A 15,665-nucleotide genomic window follows, 5' to 3' on the forward strand; every position below is an offset into this window, starting at 1 on the left:
TCTCAGAGATCATGACCACTCACAACCACAACAACTTGCACAGTTAAAGATGAACCCATATCAAAATTCCAGAAACCAGAAGTGCATTCCAATCTACACTTCACAAATGCTTACAAGTCAAGGTTCATTCCCTGATCTTTTAGGGGTTTGAAAAGTGTGGGTTTCTCTTCAGTGGCCTGCCACCCTTTCTACTGAAAAATCCAAAGAAAGAGTTTGCAGAAGAGCAGAGAAACAACGGCACAAGGCTGGTGTAGTAGAGTTTTGAGCAAGGGAGAGACTCATACCTCTATTATACAAAACAGGCATGGCTAGTGCTGGATATTGAAAGGGTTCAGGGTGAAGTGAAGGGGAGAGGCAGATAATTTGAGATCTAGGCATTTTCAGAGAGCAGCAAAGGAACAGCAGAGTAAGGGGCTTTCCCCTCTTTCCTATTAAAAACTGATATTCACAGATAAGCTTAGCCTCTCTGAGAAGGTTCAATTCTCCCTACCAGCTAAAGAGCCCATTTGACACCTCCTTTGGGAAATCCCAGGCTTGCTATAAGCTGTACAGTAACAAGACATGAAGAGTCTTGAAAGTGCTCCAATGCAAATGGTGCTCCAGAAAGAGGCAGGCTGGGACAGTCTGAAAGGAAAAAGCCCTGTTCCCCACACCCCAACTTACTTGAAGGCTGCAACAGCCACTGCAGTTGTCAAGATGGTATTCCTAGTCTCTTTTCCTCCAAATCCTCCTCCCATTCTTTTCACTCTAACCACAATCCGATTTGAAGGGACTCCCAGTGCATTAGCAGCAAGCTCCTAAAGAAAAACAGAACAGCGGAACATCTACAGAGCTGAGCTGTTGTTTAGAACTGACACCAACACATTGCCTTTCTGCAGCCATTGCAACAGTGCAAATGTTTTGATGCAATTGGAACCATTAAGCCCAGTACTTAATCTCTGAGGTGGGAAGGCACACAGTGCTTCAGCAGACAGCACCAGATTCAGTAAGAGACTGACAAGAGATGAAATTACCAAGACATACGTCTCATTTAGCACAGGGTTTGATGTCCACACTGCTCTCTCCATTCTCCTCACTCTATTATAAGACTTCTGGACAGTCTTGATGAGTCAGTAAACAGGCCAAAGACACCCAACAGTGCCAGTAGCCGACCTCACAAGATGGCAGAGTTGGTATATATGGCCATTGTTTACACCATCTCTCTTTTGGACACGTCGTCATTCAACAGCCATGCCTACTGCCCAGCTGGCACCCTCTCCAGAAAGGGTTAAGTATGTAATCCCTGGCAACAAAGATGTGCTGCCAACAGAAACATCTCTGTCACCTGGAAGCAGATTCAGGACACCAGAAGGATCAATATGGACTTCAGATTCCATATCCAACTCTAAGCCCACGTGGATTTTTTATTCAAGACGAGCTAGAACCAACTGTAAAACAACATTTTAGCTAGTCTGAAACTGAGAAACAAATGTCTTTTAGGTAGCAGGTCAATGAGACAGTACCTGCGTCTTCATTAGGTTTTGGGTCGACACAAAGAGCTCCATCTCACCATCTTCTCCCTTTGGCACAGCAACAGTGGAGTGAGTTTCCAGATAGAAGTGCTCCTGCCCACCAAGGTACATCTCTCCTAGAAGATGGAACGAAATGCCCCAGAGACGGTGTTAGCCCCAGTGTCCCTGGTGTTATAACAAGTCTCCCATCATGCGCTGCCTGCAAGCTACTGTCCTTTTGACACGTGTTAAATGACAATCCTTTGCATTGCCTAGGACTGGATACTCCTAGCTCTAAAACTGACTCTAAAAAACAAAACAAAAAAACCCCAGACACACAACCCCTCCACTTTCTAGAAATCTTCAGTCCAAAACACAAGTGGCTGGTATTTCAAAAGTAAAGCTGCACACCATGCCATTGACCCAGCATCCCTTAAGATGCAGTGTTTGGTGCCTTTCAGAGTGCCCTGGTAACACCACTGAGATGAAGGATAAAAATAAATCAAGTATATTCTATCTGAGTAGATCAAATACAAGGTTACAGACTTTGAAACAGGGGAACAAAAATAGAAAGCCAAAATACCTTAAGATGATGTAACTGGGAACCAACTCTGTCACTGCGTGTGGCTCTTTCTCAGTACATCTTACCTGGCTAAGTGCTAAGGGTGCAATTTCCAGTCATGCTACACATTATTAAATGTCAGAATTGACCTCCTTTCTCAGTCATGGCCCTAGTCTATTCAGCTGCCATGAAAATTAATATTCAGAGCAGTTCTCAAAATCCTGTTCCTCTCTTCCCTTTATTCAACTCAGCAACAACAAAACAGCTGCCTTCATTAGGTACAGCAGTGAGAAATGCGTATTTGTGTGAGACAATGCCTACCTGGTATGTAATAGAGGCCTTTCTCTTGTCTCCTGGCATTCACACAGTATTGCAGACTTTTAAATAATCTATTCTATCTCAGAAGAATTTCTGCCTTGCCTGGCATGGTGTTTTCATTTTGTGTAGTATAGCACACTAAGAAACAGTTGACAACAGCTTGTGACACCTTTGAAGTGCCAGCAGCAATTGGTGACTGCAGAGGAAAGTCTCAGCAACACATACCAAAACACAAGTCACAGAGCTGGAAATGGATGTTTCAATGAAATAACTCCCCTCTTCCCCCAGAGGGGGAGGTAAGGGGGCATGTTTCTCTATTCTTGGAGAATAATCCCTTCATACCAGACTTTGTGTCTCTAATCCATTTGGCTTCCCTCTCATATCTGTAAGAGGGATACAACAACCTCTTATCGCTAAATACGTAGCTCTCCAAAGGTCTGACGTCCAAGACTCTTCCTCTCAGGAGCTGATACGTACACCAAGCAATGACATGGGTCTAACAGAGTATTCCAGTTCACAGCTCTGGCACTCTCCCCTCCTAACTCATAGATATTTTAAACACTGCTTGATAATTGCTATGTTTACCCATGTCTCTACAAGCTGCTTGGCAGACTCCAACTGAATGAAACCAAGAAGCACAGCAAAAAAACCCCATCCTCAAAGGCAGACCAACAATCAATGCCGAGAAAGTGTTACAGGGCAATTCCATGTTCTCCATGATACTTACATCCACCAATGTTTGTGGATCAGGTTTTCAGACACATGTATGTCCCATTTGCATAAGATACAGTCATATACCAGGTTACAAGAAATTGACTGTCTATAAGATTCAGACCAGGCTATGTCTGGACAGGGAAAAGCTCCTATATGGATATGTTTCAGGAAAAAAAAATCCATTTGTAGAATATTTCCTTAAGAAAAATGTGTCCTTACATTGGAAGAGTGTTTCCAGGGGCACAGCTGGAAGCAGCCAAGTTTGTTTAAAACTGAAATTAAATGTTTCACAAGCTATTTGTATATAAACAGTTAGTTGAAACTTAATATGAAATTAATTTAGCCCCGTAAGCCTTCCTTCACAAGTTCAGTATCATATGCATAAAAAGGAGGTTGATAGTTTGACTTCTTTTGTCACAAACTATCCTATTTTAAAAGAAGCATTAATTCTTAGTCTCACCTTCCAAAATGTGATCAGACTCCTCAAATCCTTTCTTCACGTCTCCCTTCTTAATCCTCTTTATAGACTTAAAAAAGGATTGTTTCTCAATAGCTTCCTAGGAAACATAATGACACAATGAAATTTTTGTGGAAGTGGAATGAAAACAAAGCTTCCTCTGACTGAAGGAGAAATATCTGAGATAAAAAGCACAAGAACTTATCAAGCACCAACTATGGTAATAGCCAAGTGACTTGACTTAAAGCAGTAAAAAAATAATTTTTGGGAAGGCAGCCATTTCACAATAAGCACTATAATTGGACAATCGTAGCTTTCTCCTTGTGACCCGTTTTACATTACGGACCCAGAACCTCAAGGTCTGTAGCCACCAGAGCTATGACTTACAAGATACATTAACTATAGTCTGTGGCCTAGAAGGCAGAAAAAGAAGAGAGATAAAAGGAGAAACAATCTCAGACAGGATGAGAACTTAATTAGTTCACTTCTGAGCTAACATACAATAAACTCTCGGGGAAATTTTACAACCATATTTCACTTTTGCCAAAACTGAAACTTTCCATAATAAAAATAAATAAACAAACAAACAAACCACAACACAATGATCAACAACAACAAAAAATAATCAGCACATTTTTGGCTCCACTCTCATCTTCTCTGGTTGAATAAACAACTAGAAGCCTCGGAAAAGGAAAAGTTCTCACATGCTGTTTGTGAACTCAAAAATCATTCAAATCAAAACTTCTGACCATAGATGACAGTGCCAAAGCCTGCAATGCACAGACTCTTTGTATTGGCATGAATACAATTCACATTACAAAACACATTATGAAATATTGACCATTGCAAAAATTTAATTAGAATCTCCCGGTTCTAACCTTTCCCCAATAAGAATGTCTTCATACATTTTTCTCTAATTTCTAAATGTGAATACCATGTTAGGTATTATAATTTACTTTTACTCTCACATAAGGAAATCTTGTTAACAAGCCATCTTGTTAAAAAAAAAAAAGCATGATGTGATCACAAACTGTTGACATTCATTTCTTCAGCTTTGAGAAAAGCCACTTAAGGCTCTGTCCACAGAGCAGACTGAACACCAGAAAATTAATTTCATCAGCTCTAGAATCTAGACAAGTGGTCTGCAGAAATCTCAGAGAAGCAGTGCAGTGACAGAGCTAGAAGAGACATTTTCACACCCTCCTACTGAATTTTATAAATCAGAGAAGGAAGAATGAATGAATACCACTCAAACCAGCAGAGTTATACCAGAAAATCTTGAAAGCAAGCATCTGTGGGTAAGAATGTAACTGGCAGTAACCTTGTTAATTTTAACAAGTTTGTGCTGAGCACAATATATCTGCCACTGTTCAGTTGTTATAGTTTTAAATAACACAGAACAAGTTAATGTACTCCCAGTACCACAAAGGTGTGTCCTCTTTATATTTAAATATACAAGTTAATCCTTCTATCCATATCCTGCTGCACCCACATAAACAAACAAAACATGCAGCTAAATAACCACATGTGCGAGAACAAAAGTTAGACATCAGGGCATCCCAAGCTAACTGCAGAAGCAGCTCTGAGCTGTCTTACCTGAATGGTAACAACAGGTTTGAGCTCTTCATACTTAATCTTCACAGCTTTAGCTGCTCTTCTGGAATGTTCTTGTGTGTCTGCAAGAACTGCACCGATGATATGACCAACACAAGTGACCTACAGGCAAGATTAGGACCCACCATAATTTGGTGTACATAAATGCAGTAAATGAAAGGCTCATGATAATTCTCCATCTATTCTTTTGGTGCAATTTTTTGTCTCTTTGGACCAGACTATTTAAAACCGGTCAAGTAAAACCTATCACAACCAACTTCAGACAGTATCCAAGTGAGCCTGTCCCACGGGCCTGCAGTTTAGAGGAGAATTGTAGAGATACACGGAGGAGGGCACAGGGCAAGGGGACTCAAGCATCACTGAATTTGGCACCAAGATTTCTACTGACCCCAGTGCAGTCAGGATTGATTTCTGTATATGGTAGAGGATTTAACTGGACAATATCAGAAATCTTATCTCCTGAGCAGCGTGATTGAAAAGGGCTATTTTTAACAACATACCAAGTCCTCGGCAAAGACAGTCTCATCATTAGCAATGCCAGTGATGTTACTGCCAGGAACATCCTTGGCGGAGACAAAACACACAAACCCAGGAACACTCTGAGCTTCAGATGCATCTATAGAACTAAAGAAAGAAAGGAGGAGAAGCAACTTTATCATTTCTGATTTTTCTTTCTGTAAGTGCTTATTTGTAATAATACATTTTCAGGCCTGATTCCTTGAAGTCTGGCTATGCAGAAAAGGAGGAGTTTGTCACATGAATATCAAGCAAGACCAAGGCAGAAAGGGCAACATATTAGACTAAAATAATTTGGAATCTGTATTATAATCTGAATCCTGACTGTGAGTCTGATTACCAGCCTGCTTCTTTGGACTATACCGTACCATACATCTTTTCCCTAAGACACACCTGAACTCGATCCAGTCACCCCATGTACTAAAGATCCCTTGACACCCTTTACCAAAGACAGATTGGTGTTAGTGATGGTAAGTCTCCACTGTCTTCTCAGCTCCTATGATTCTGTGAGGGCCAGATTCCTCCCTGTCTATTGATAAAAATTGAATTTTACTGCAGACACATGCCATCTATTGTGAGCTCATCTCTAGAGAAAAAAAAAAATATGGCTGTGAGTTGGGAAGAAGTTCTTGACTATAAATCACATGGAACCTCTAGGGTATTTGAAAGGACGCAAAAGAAATAATCCTCCAAAAGACAAAGAGCTTCATGAAAGGCTTAATTTGGTAATCACCAAAACAGTTATCTAACCAAAATGCTTGTCTGCTTGAGTCATACACTGATTTAAAAATAAGTAACAAGCAGGACAGAAAGTAACTAGAAAATTACAATGTAATTTAATTTTTATATGGAGTATTTAATTTAAAAATATATTACAAAAGATTTTCGAACTCCTTTTGCAATATTTTGTACACTGGCTCCGTAACTGGCTTGCTTTACAAGGGAACTGTTGCAAATAGAAAAGTTGTGGCTTTGTTTCTCCTAACTGAATGATTTATTGTCTTCTGTAAATTGCTGCAATTTTTTCAGCATGCTTGTTTAGACTCCTGAAACTCTGATACAAACTGTGCCTGAAAGTAGCTGTTTACACATCCCAGTGAGCTACCGACTTTTTTAAAAAGACATTAAATATATGAATGAACTTTCCCACATGAACTCTTAGACAGCAGGAACTGAAAACAATGCTATATTTCTTTGGAAAGTTCACTTTCCTGTGCTTCTGAAGTAATGCCTCAGAAAGAATCCCCTGTTTCCCTTAGTTAGAAACAGAAAGGCGGATGATTTCTAATTTACACTTGGTGGTCAAAATCTGACTTGAGTGAAGTGGAAATTTTCAGAGCCAATATTTTGACTGACAAAATAATAGGCTGAGATACTTCTGTCACTTAATGAAATATTCTACCACTTCCTCTACAGAACAACACAGGCTTACAACTTGAAACGTGAATGTGAAACACAAATGCCAGAGAACATGTGCAGCAGCCTCTAGAAAATACCGCTTGTGTGGTCACATGCATAGATCTGATGCTTTCTCTATTGCCTCATCTGCACTGGTAGTAGTAACAGTGCTTATGTGTTTGCAGCACTCACCAATGACCACATTGCAACACCTAAGATTTAACAATGATGACAGGGCAATTTCTTTCACAACCAACATGCTGCCCATCCCGTATTAGACCACTGTGGGAAACCTCTGGGCAGGAAGCCTAAATAAGCAGGAAGTATTGCCTAAGGAATAAACAGCACATCGCAAGGCTATTGAGGATGACACAAGGCAACGTAACACAGTGTCCCACAATAAAGCACTTGAGGGCAGATGAAAGCCTGCAGAGTAGCACCACAACGTAGCAATTAGGGATTGTGGGGGGGCTGTCAGTCCCACAATATAACAGCATTAAAACTCATATGAGAATGTGGATGGCATTACCTGCCAGGATAGGTTTTTTAGAGTTAGTCACTCTGGTTATAAATTATACACCAGTCATGCTCTGCATGAACAAGTTTTCAGAGACAGCTGCACTTCCAAATACTGATCTATCCACCTTGCTGTAGCCAAGCACAAACACCTCTACTTCCAATAGCTGAAGCTAACTCTGTTTTGCAGAGGGCTTGATCGTGGTCAGTGCAAGCAAGTATTGTGCAAAGCAAAAAGCCAGAAGACTACACACACAGTCGACTACACACCAGAGGAAGTGCTGTGGTGGAAGTACATGTTACAATCTAAATTTTTAGGCAAACAGGAAAGGGCATGTTCAAGCTGCAGGCTCTGGTCATTACATCTTCTCAGATATTGTGGTGCTCTCCTACCCTGCTCCTTTTTAATTCTGCATGCTTGAGTATAAGAAATGGGACATACAAGAAAGCTGCCTAGGGCTGAGGACTTTGTGCTCCAGCAAAGCTCCGAGTTTGGTGTTAATTCCCTCAATTCCCACTGACACAGACTTGTAAGGCAGCTGTAACAGATACAGCTCACATCCATGTAACAGTATGCAATGGAGTTCCCACTAATGCAAAAACATTTCCCTCAACCACAACTTGACAGGTCAATGTTTTCTAAAGCCACCTGGCACTGGATGCTTCCAACGTCTGAACTCAGAAGCAACACTTACAGGATCTTAGCGTGGGCTTTGGTGCTGGTCACCAGCGTCAGATACAGCTCATTCTCATAGTGAGGGATGTCATCACAGTAAACAGCTTCTCCACATGCTTGTTTGGCTGCTGAAACGTGCATCAGGGGCCGACCCACCATATCTTCAACTGCCTGCCCCTTGGGCACTTCCTGGAACAAAACACATACTGACTACTGCTGCTTATGCTGCAGGGGACAGAAGCATTGATGGGAGAGCAAAAGGCAAGGTGAGACATTCTAGTGAGATGGGGAATGGGATGGAGGCTCAGTCCCATGGGAAAGCAAGCTAAACAAGATGGAGCAACTACACAGAGGAGGCTGTAGAGAATGAAGTGAAAAGAACAGGGTTTTTGAAACTGCTGTGGAAGAGAAGGGTCTGATCTGACAGCTTGCATAAAAGGTTCAAGTTCTACAGCTAGCTTCTACTCTCAAAGCTAAAACAGATTGTTAGTGGAGAAATAAGGAAGGAGATGTATCCTGAAGCCCAAGAGATGCAGAGAGACAGGCTGCAACCGTGGAAAGCGGGAGGGCAATTTCAGTTTGGATATAGAGGTGGATGCAGGAGAAAAGTGCTACCCACAGCAATTTTCATGAAGCTGTACACACCAGGAACAGTTTTGGGCAACAACAGGAAAGAACATTGTATCCTAAAGCAAGGAAGGGACTAAGACTCAAATACAAGCCTCTGGAATGGCATTATGTAGATACGTGTATTGTTCATCCTCAGGGAGAAAAAAAAGATAAGAAGCAGATAAGCTACAGAAAGACCCGGGTCTACATCATACAGGTTCTGCTACTTACTTGGAAGAGCTGGGCATTTGCAATGGGATCTTTGTGAAACAGCTCTGTAGCACTGATGTAGTTCGAGGGGACCGGCTCACACAGATTCTTCTGCCAGAGACATATTAAAGAAGAGTCATCTTCCCTGCCAGTAGCCCAAGATATTCTCTGTTCTCCAGTGAAGATAATTCATCTTTCACTGGGTGAAATGCAAACAGGGCTCAGGCTCTGTGCAAAGAACAGCCACAGACCCACAAGAGCAGTCGTAATGTAATGAAGGGGAGAAGTCCAGGAATCCTCCTGTGAACCCACAGCTCAGCATCCTTCCACAGCAAGGCGGGGATGCTACAAGGAAGCAAGTGGGAAGACACACTAGCCACTTTCATGCAGGTAAGGAGTAGAGTAGCTCTGGTACCGATTGCAACAGAGTTTGTTATCAGGTACAACTCCATTTGAATCTGAACTCCTGCCTTCCCCACCAAGACAGCCCAGACAAGTCCTCCTTCCCCAAATCCGCCTTCCCTAGCAGCACTCACAGTGCCATCGTGGTTCTTGCTTAGCTTCTGAAGGACTGTCAGGTAGAACTTGAAGAAGAAGCTGAGCGTGAGTGTGCGTCGGAAATCCACCATCCCACCAGGTGCAGAAGGAGACAGATCCATCTCACCCGCCAGTAAGTGGCAGGCATCCTGCAGCAGCTTCTCATTCCAGTCTCTGCAAGGGAACAAAGGTGACACAGAGCCCTTGCTCAGCCCTAAATATCACCAGGGCAGACTAACTCTTCTGACATGGCAGCCCCACAAGCTCTCAAGCAACAGCCACCTGTTCTATCTCTGTTTATAGTATATATGTCAGCTTTGCCCTCATCTTGGGCTCATGCCACCTTTTCTAAAGATGTGGTAAAGCTATTAAATATAAGGGCACAGATTTCTCAGTCGAGTTGGAAAGAAAATGTAGGTCCTACCCACATCTAGTTTCTGCCCACTTCAACAGATGAGTGAGTTCGGCAAGGAAGTTGAATGAGAGACTGACACGGATCTTTGAGAGTAAGGAGTACTTCAGGAAGCAAGGTATCACACAAAACGCAGACTGCTGAAGAAGTGTAGCTACATTTCTTCCCCTTTCTCCTTCTGTGTACAACCAGAGAGGATTTAGGGTATTTGAACTGCTCCTGCAAAAATCAGCACTGTTCCATTAGATAGTCCTTCCATCACAGAAAAATTCCTACCTGCCAGTGAGCTCCTGGCAAGTTTTTAGTGCCAGGACAGTTGTAGGAGCCATTCCTCCATAACTTAGTTTTATCTCCTCCACTCGGTTAGTGCCATCTTGGAACAGGACTCTCATCCCACAGGTCACAATAGCAATGTCATCCTCTCGACGGGAAGCCTGCTTGAAAGCTGAGAAGTATTCACCCTAGAAGACAGGAAAATATTTCTTCATTCTTTATCTTGGCATGCTTTGGAGTTTAAATATGGACAAGCTGTTAACCTATCTCTACATGGATAAGCTATTCCAGGGAACTGTATCTGGTTGATTCATCTTGCAGGGCCAAATAGGACATGTTTGTTCAGGCAATGCTTTATATTTTCACATGATTCAATAATTAATTCTAATATATTAGATCAGTGTCTATTAGCCAACCTAGGACTGTGTGGGAAATGAGATTTGACAGAGATCTGCTCATACCTGTCACATTTTTTTCCATGCCTTGAGAGGAAGAACCAGGACAGGTTTTGTGCATAAACAAGCTTATTGTTCCTCAGCAACTTTTCCTTTCTCCCAGGCTGCCAACCTGGAAGTCTAATCAGTAAAATTCATATTCTAAACCCCTTCCCTTCTTGCTTTTTCCTAAACCTTAGAACTCTGCAAGAACTGAAATCAGTAATCATGTGTCTCGCAGTTCTAGAGTAGACCAGATTAATTAATAAAAGACAATTTTGGTCTGTTGTTGCAAATACAATTCTCAGTAACTATCCTGAATCCTCTGGTCTCCACAGAGCAAGGAAATTCTTTTAAAAGCACCAGTGACTACTACTCACAAAACTCAGCAGCTCTCCTATGAAGAGTGGCAGTAAATATGAGATTAACAGTCTATCAGTATACGCCAAGTGATGGTGTCACCCTGGAGTCAGAGTCACAAGTTTTTCCCCTTGCCTGTCCTGCAGATTATGACAAATTGCTGTTCAGGCATCCTGCAGGCTAAGAGAGGAATCAGATCTGATGTCTTTGCATGGCCCTTCTGGAGAGTTTTCTGCCAAGTTTCTCCTCTAATAGCTTAGCCAAGTGACTCTGCACAGCACAGCACAGCAGTCTGTTCCATTATTTCTAATCAGAAGTGGGCAGCAATTCTTTCTTTATTGTAAAGAACAATTCTGCTATTGTTAGCAATGAGAACAGTTTCACAAGAGGCCCCTTTTGTGCATCGAGAATTTGTTACTGGAGATACAACTGAAGGGTGTATTTCATTTCCTGAATTCAAGTAATTAGCGGGCAGCCAGCAGATAATAGCAGAGGAACATCAATAGCATCCTCCCAATGAGGACATTCTGTCACTTTGCTTGTTAAAGAAATTAGCTTTCAAAAAGGAGAAAAAGCAGCCTCTTCTCTTACTGCACACTTCAGAGATGTTTTCCAATAATATGACTGCAACAAGAGGGCAATATTTGCCTTCACTCCTCACAAGACACCTTAGTTCTCTTTATACAGAGTCCTGTGGGAGAAAAGGCACTCACTATTTTTCCTCCCTAGGAGTGTAGGTAAAGCAGCCATCACATCAGCTGCCCATGTGTGCCCTACCTCTTGCTTAAACAGAGCATGTCCCTCCCTAAGAGAGAAAGCTCTTAGGTGGTAGTTATTCTCACAGGAAAACCAAGCAACCCTTACTTTCAAGGGCTGCATATTAGGCACCTAGAGTAGTATCCCCTTCCAGACAAGATGCAACACCAGGTAGGAGCACATTAAGAAATCCACAGGTTCTAGAAGATTCATAGGCAATATTCACAATTCCAAAAACATTGTTTCCATGTCATTTTTTTCAGTCCATCACTGTTGAATATAGAGATCAATAATGGATGAAGGTTGGAGGATACTAATTTAAAGGATGAAGTAAGACTTCATGACTGCTTTCTGTCTCTTTAACAGGGCAAAAATTGTGACACTATGACCCTATGATGGCAATATTGAGCAAACAGTAGATTAAGATTGTTTTCCAAAGATAGAAATATATAGGAATTGCATTGTCAGGCTTTTTCTATTTGAAAACGAGTAAATGTCTATGTAACACAGAATACTATTATCCTAAAAATTATGTAGCAGTGACAAAAGTAATAGAGAAAGATATATGCAAGGGAAAGAACAAAACCCTGATGGTCACTAAGTGAATAATAACACAAGTGATGCATAACATTTGTGACCATTACCTGGAACACAAGGAAAGTTTTTATAGTCCAGAAGAGAAAGAGGGCTGTTAAATAAAGGATATGCCCTGTTCTGGGAATGCCTTGTTATATATAAAAAGCTAGGCAGTTTTCTTTTCTGGAATCTCTTTATATTTTATCTTTAATCCAGTGAGCTGTTTCCTTTTCTAAATATTGTCTTTGCTCAGCTGCAATCCCCTTAAAAGTACAGACTCAAAGATCTTTATTCCCTGAATGTCTTACATACCTGACACACGAACTAGCAGGAGAAAAAGGTGTTACCTCCTCTCCCTTAACAACTTCTTTGTGATAAAGCCTTCCCTGCACTCAGTCCTCCTACAGTAACACTGACTCATGTAAACTGCTAATTCTGTTCTTCAGCCAGTCTTACCTTTGTTGTGACAAGTCACATCAATGCAAGATGTAACATCAGTTTTAAACAAATATAAACAAACAAAAAAAATTATTTAGCTGTGTGCTGACACAGCCCTGCTTACAGTTGTCAGGAAATCACAGTTCCAGAAGACTTTGCCTGCCACATGCCAGCACTTTCAGACATCCCCTGAAGAACTTTAGTCTCCCTGACTTCAAGTTTGTGAGCAAAGATCAGCCAAGAAACCATGAAGTAGAGAGTTCAAAAGTTGTTTTAGTTTTTCAGATCAATGAGCTGCATATAACCTAGGGATGAAAACATTGCCCTGCTGGTAAACATTTGTTTGTTTTGTGAAATTGCCATATGACCATCATGTGGATGGAGGAATATGGTGTTTTCCATTGATTACCTCAAGCATGTTTCTTATTTTGACAAAAAGCAATGCTTCCTGCAATTATCACAAGATCAAAGAACAGTCACTCAGAAACAGATGGGAAAACTTCATAAATAAAATAGCTGTGTTTCCTTAACAGTTAGATACAGAAGTTAGAGAGGACAGATAAAGAATTTATTGGTTCTATCCCATAATACGATGGCATTTCAAGTAAGTCTGTTTTCCATTTATAAAGAAAGTGTGTCTTAAACTGTGAATCCTTGCATCTTACAGCCTCAAGCCCTAAAACATAAATACCTTCACAGACAAAAAAATTACAGTCTGATGTTCTCAGCCTTAAAGGGGTGGGGGGAGAGAGTTTTACCTCTTAGACACTCCGAATCAGTTAGGGTTCATGCTGCTATAGAAGAGAAGTGCTCATTGTTCTATTCAAAGGAAGTTTTGCAGGCTCATTTGAAGTTGCAAGCCCATATTGCCAAAATGTCCTAATAATCAGTCCTTGTGGTTTCAGTCTTGCAAGGCAAGGATGCAGAAACTGAACTTCCCTCTTATCTGTACACGCTTTCCCCCATTTCTTTTCCCATTTCACTTCACAGAAATGAAGCAGGAACCTCATGATCCTTCACTTCAGGAACTGCAGCATCTTTGCTGTACTATTTTGCAAACAGAACTTAGACCTCTGGGAATATCACTTTGTCACCTTTCATCATTACCAAATGCACTCAATAAGCTACACACAATAAAGTGAAATTTATATTTCTTGCACTAGAAAGTTTCTTGGGCTTACTGTACTTTATCACGGAGCCCAGCTCCCCTTGCGTGTCAAAAAAGAGTACATTGCTAGATTTTCAGCAAGTATTTTACTTGCTTCCTGGTCCACTTGAGACTACATAATGCATAAGTATTTGGAGGTCAGTCTCTAAGGAAAAGAGTGCCTAACATTGAAAATAACACTCAAATAACATAATTTTATCTCCACAGACATTGAAGTCTTTTCCTGCAAGCTTACCTTCCTGCTGTAGGGGATTTCAACAGAGAGAAGTATCTCTTCAGGCTTAACTATTGTCTTTCTGTATCCAGTGAAAAACTTCTCATCCATTGTGATAGTCCTTTTGCCCTCTGCAGAGCAAGTAGAGATCAATGGCAGATGAATGAATAACTCAGATCAATAAGAGAATAGTATGTGTGAAAGAGCCTTCAGTCTACACAAACCACTCTTGATATGACACCAGTTTTCATTTTTCCACCCTCGTTGACCAAATCAGGAAGGATTTTCTCAGATTTATTTTGGTACTTGTGGAATCTATAATAGCTTCTGCCTACATACAAAGTTTTATGTGCACAGGAAATGTGCACATAAAGATCAAAGAAACCTCCCTCCCCCTTTATCTAATTAAAGCTGAGGCTTCAGGTGAACCAGTTTCCAACACCCCAGTGTAATTCCCTCTTTCCCCTTTCCTTAGCCTGCACACAGACCAGTACAAGAAAAAGTCACTGATCAGAGAGTCCACTTACTTCAAGGAACCTATTGCAAAAAAAAATTCTTCCCAAGAGGAAATACAAATTGAGACATTTGGCTTCTTTAGAGAGAAAAAAACAAACAAACAAACAAAAAAAACCCAGACCAGTTTCAATCTTTATCTGTAAAATCCACAAGGATCAAAGTATGATAGTGACCAGAAACAACTTCATGCCCATTGTTTTTCAAATAGATGTCTTCAATCAGCTCTTCACAAGGATGTGTCTACATACACAGTACCAGAGATTCATTCTGCCACAAAAGTTCAAAATTCTTTAGGAAGCCAACCTTAGGCCTAGCCTTAGGACTTCAGACTCAAAAAGGGCAAAACCCCTGAAGATTCAGACTAAGCTTATTTTATGTAATGTTAACTTCCACTTTCAAGTTCTGACCTGACCTAACAATCCATGGCAGAGGACTGTTGACTATCTCATTCCTCCCATTGCCAGAAGGGAATGTAAGTAACTTACCATTTGATGCCAGAGTCAGCTTGCTTCCACTTGCCATTAACACAGGATTTAAGTCAGAAATTGGGCTTGCTGTCATTATGTTCCCTCCAAGAGCCTAGAGTGATAATATATGCATCAGACAAATATTTAGAAACCTGAAGATACAGCCATAGCACTTGTAATCCTGCATTACTCCAAACACAGTCCACTGGAGGCTAGCTCTGCTTGAGTTTGCTTTGATAAATTATTTTTGCCCACTCAGCAATTTTAAGCCTTGAATGAAGTGGGAAAACATAAAAGCCATGAACTCAGTTGCTGTCCCAGTCAATACTAGTGTTTGCCTGAAACAGTTTTAGGAACAGTCTTTGGGTAATGCATCCGAACTACCCTGTGCTCAAACCATGTACGCTCAACAATGCCAAATTCTATCACTGTAG

At 41.1% G+C, this 15,665-nt stretch overlaps 1 protein-coding gene across 2 annotated transcripts in view; it reads right to left on the bottom strand.

Moving 5' to 3' along the window:
- XDH (xanthine dehydrogenase) overlaps nt 1-15,665 on the bottom strand; it is a 50,485-nt gene that overhangs the window by 14,613 nt on the left and 20,207 nt on the right. For both annotated transcript variants that reach the window (XM_010165312.1, XM_010165313.1), the window contains 11 exons: nt 15,250-15,343; nt 14,270-14,379; nt 10,306-10,490; nt 9,617-9,791; nt 9,102-9,191; nt 8,281-8,450; nt 5,656-5,779; nt 5,138-5,257; nt 3,545-3,641; nt 1,503-1,627; nt 664-797 (listed from right to left, as the gene is read on the bottom strand). In XM_010165312.1, coding sequence (XP_010163614.1) covers nt 664-797; nt 1,503-1,627; nt 3,545-3,641; nt 5,138-5,257; nt 5,656-5,779; nt 8,281-8,450; nt 9,102-9,191; nt 9,617-9,791; nt 10,306-10,490; nt 14,270-14,379; nt 15,250-15,343 — 1,424 coding nt within the window. The remainder of the gene's footprint in view (nt 1-663; nt 798-1,502; nt 1,628-3,544; nt 3,642-5,137; nt 5,258-5,655; nt 5,780-8,280; nt 8,451-9,101; nt 9,192-9,616; nt 9,792-10,305; nt 10,491-14,269; nt 14,380-15,249; nt 15,344-15,665) is intronic.

Source organism: Antrostomus carolinensis, unplaced genomic scaffold (genome assembly GCF_000700745.2).
Source record: "Antrostomus carolinensis isolate BGI_N321 unplaced genomic scaffold, ASM70074v2 scaffold5053, whole genome shotgun sequence".
Classification (NCBI taxonomy): Eukaryota; Metazoa; Chordata; class Aves; order Caprimulgiformes; family Caprimulgidae; genus Antrostomus; species Antrostomus carolinensis.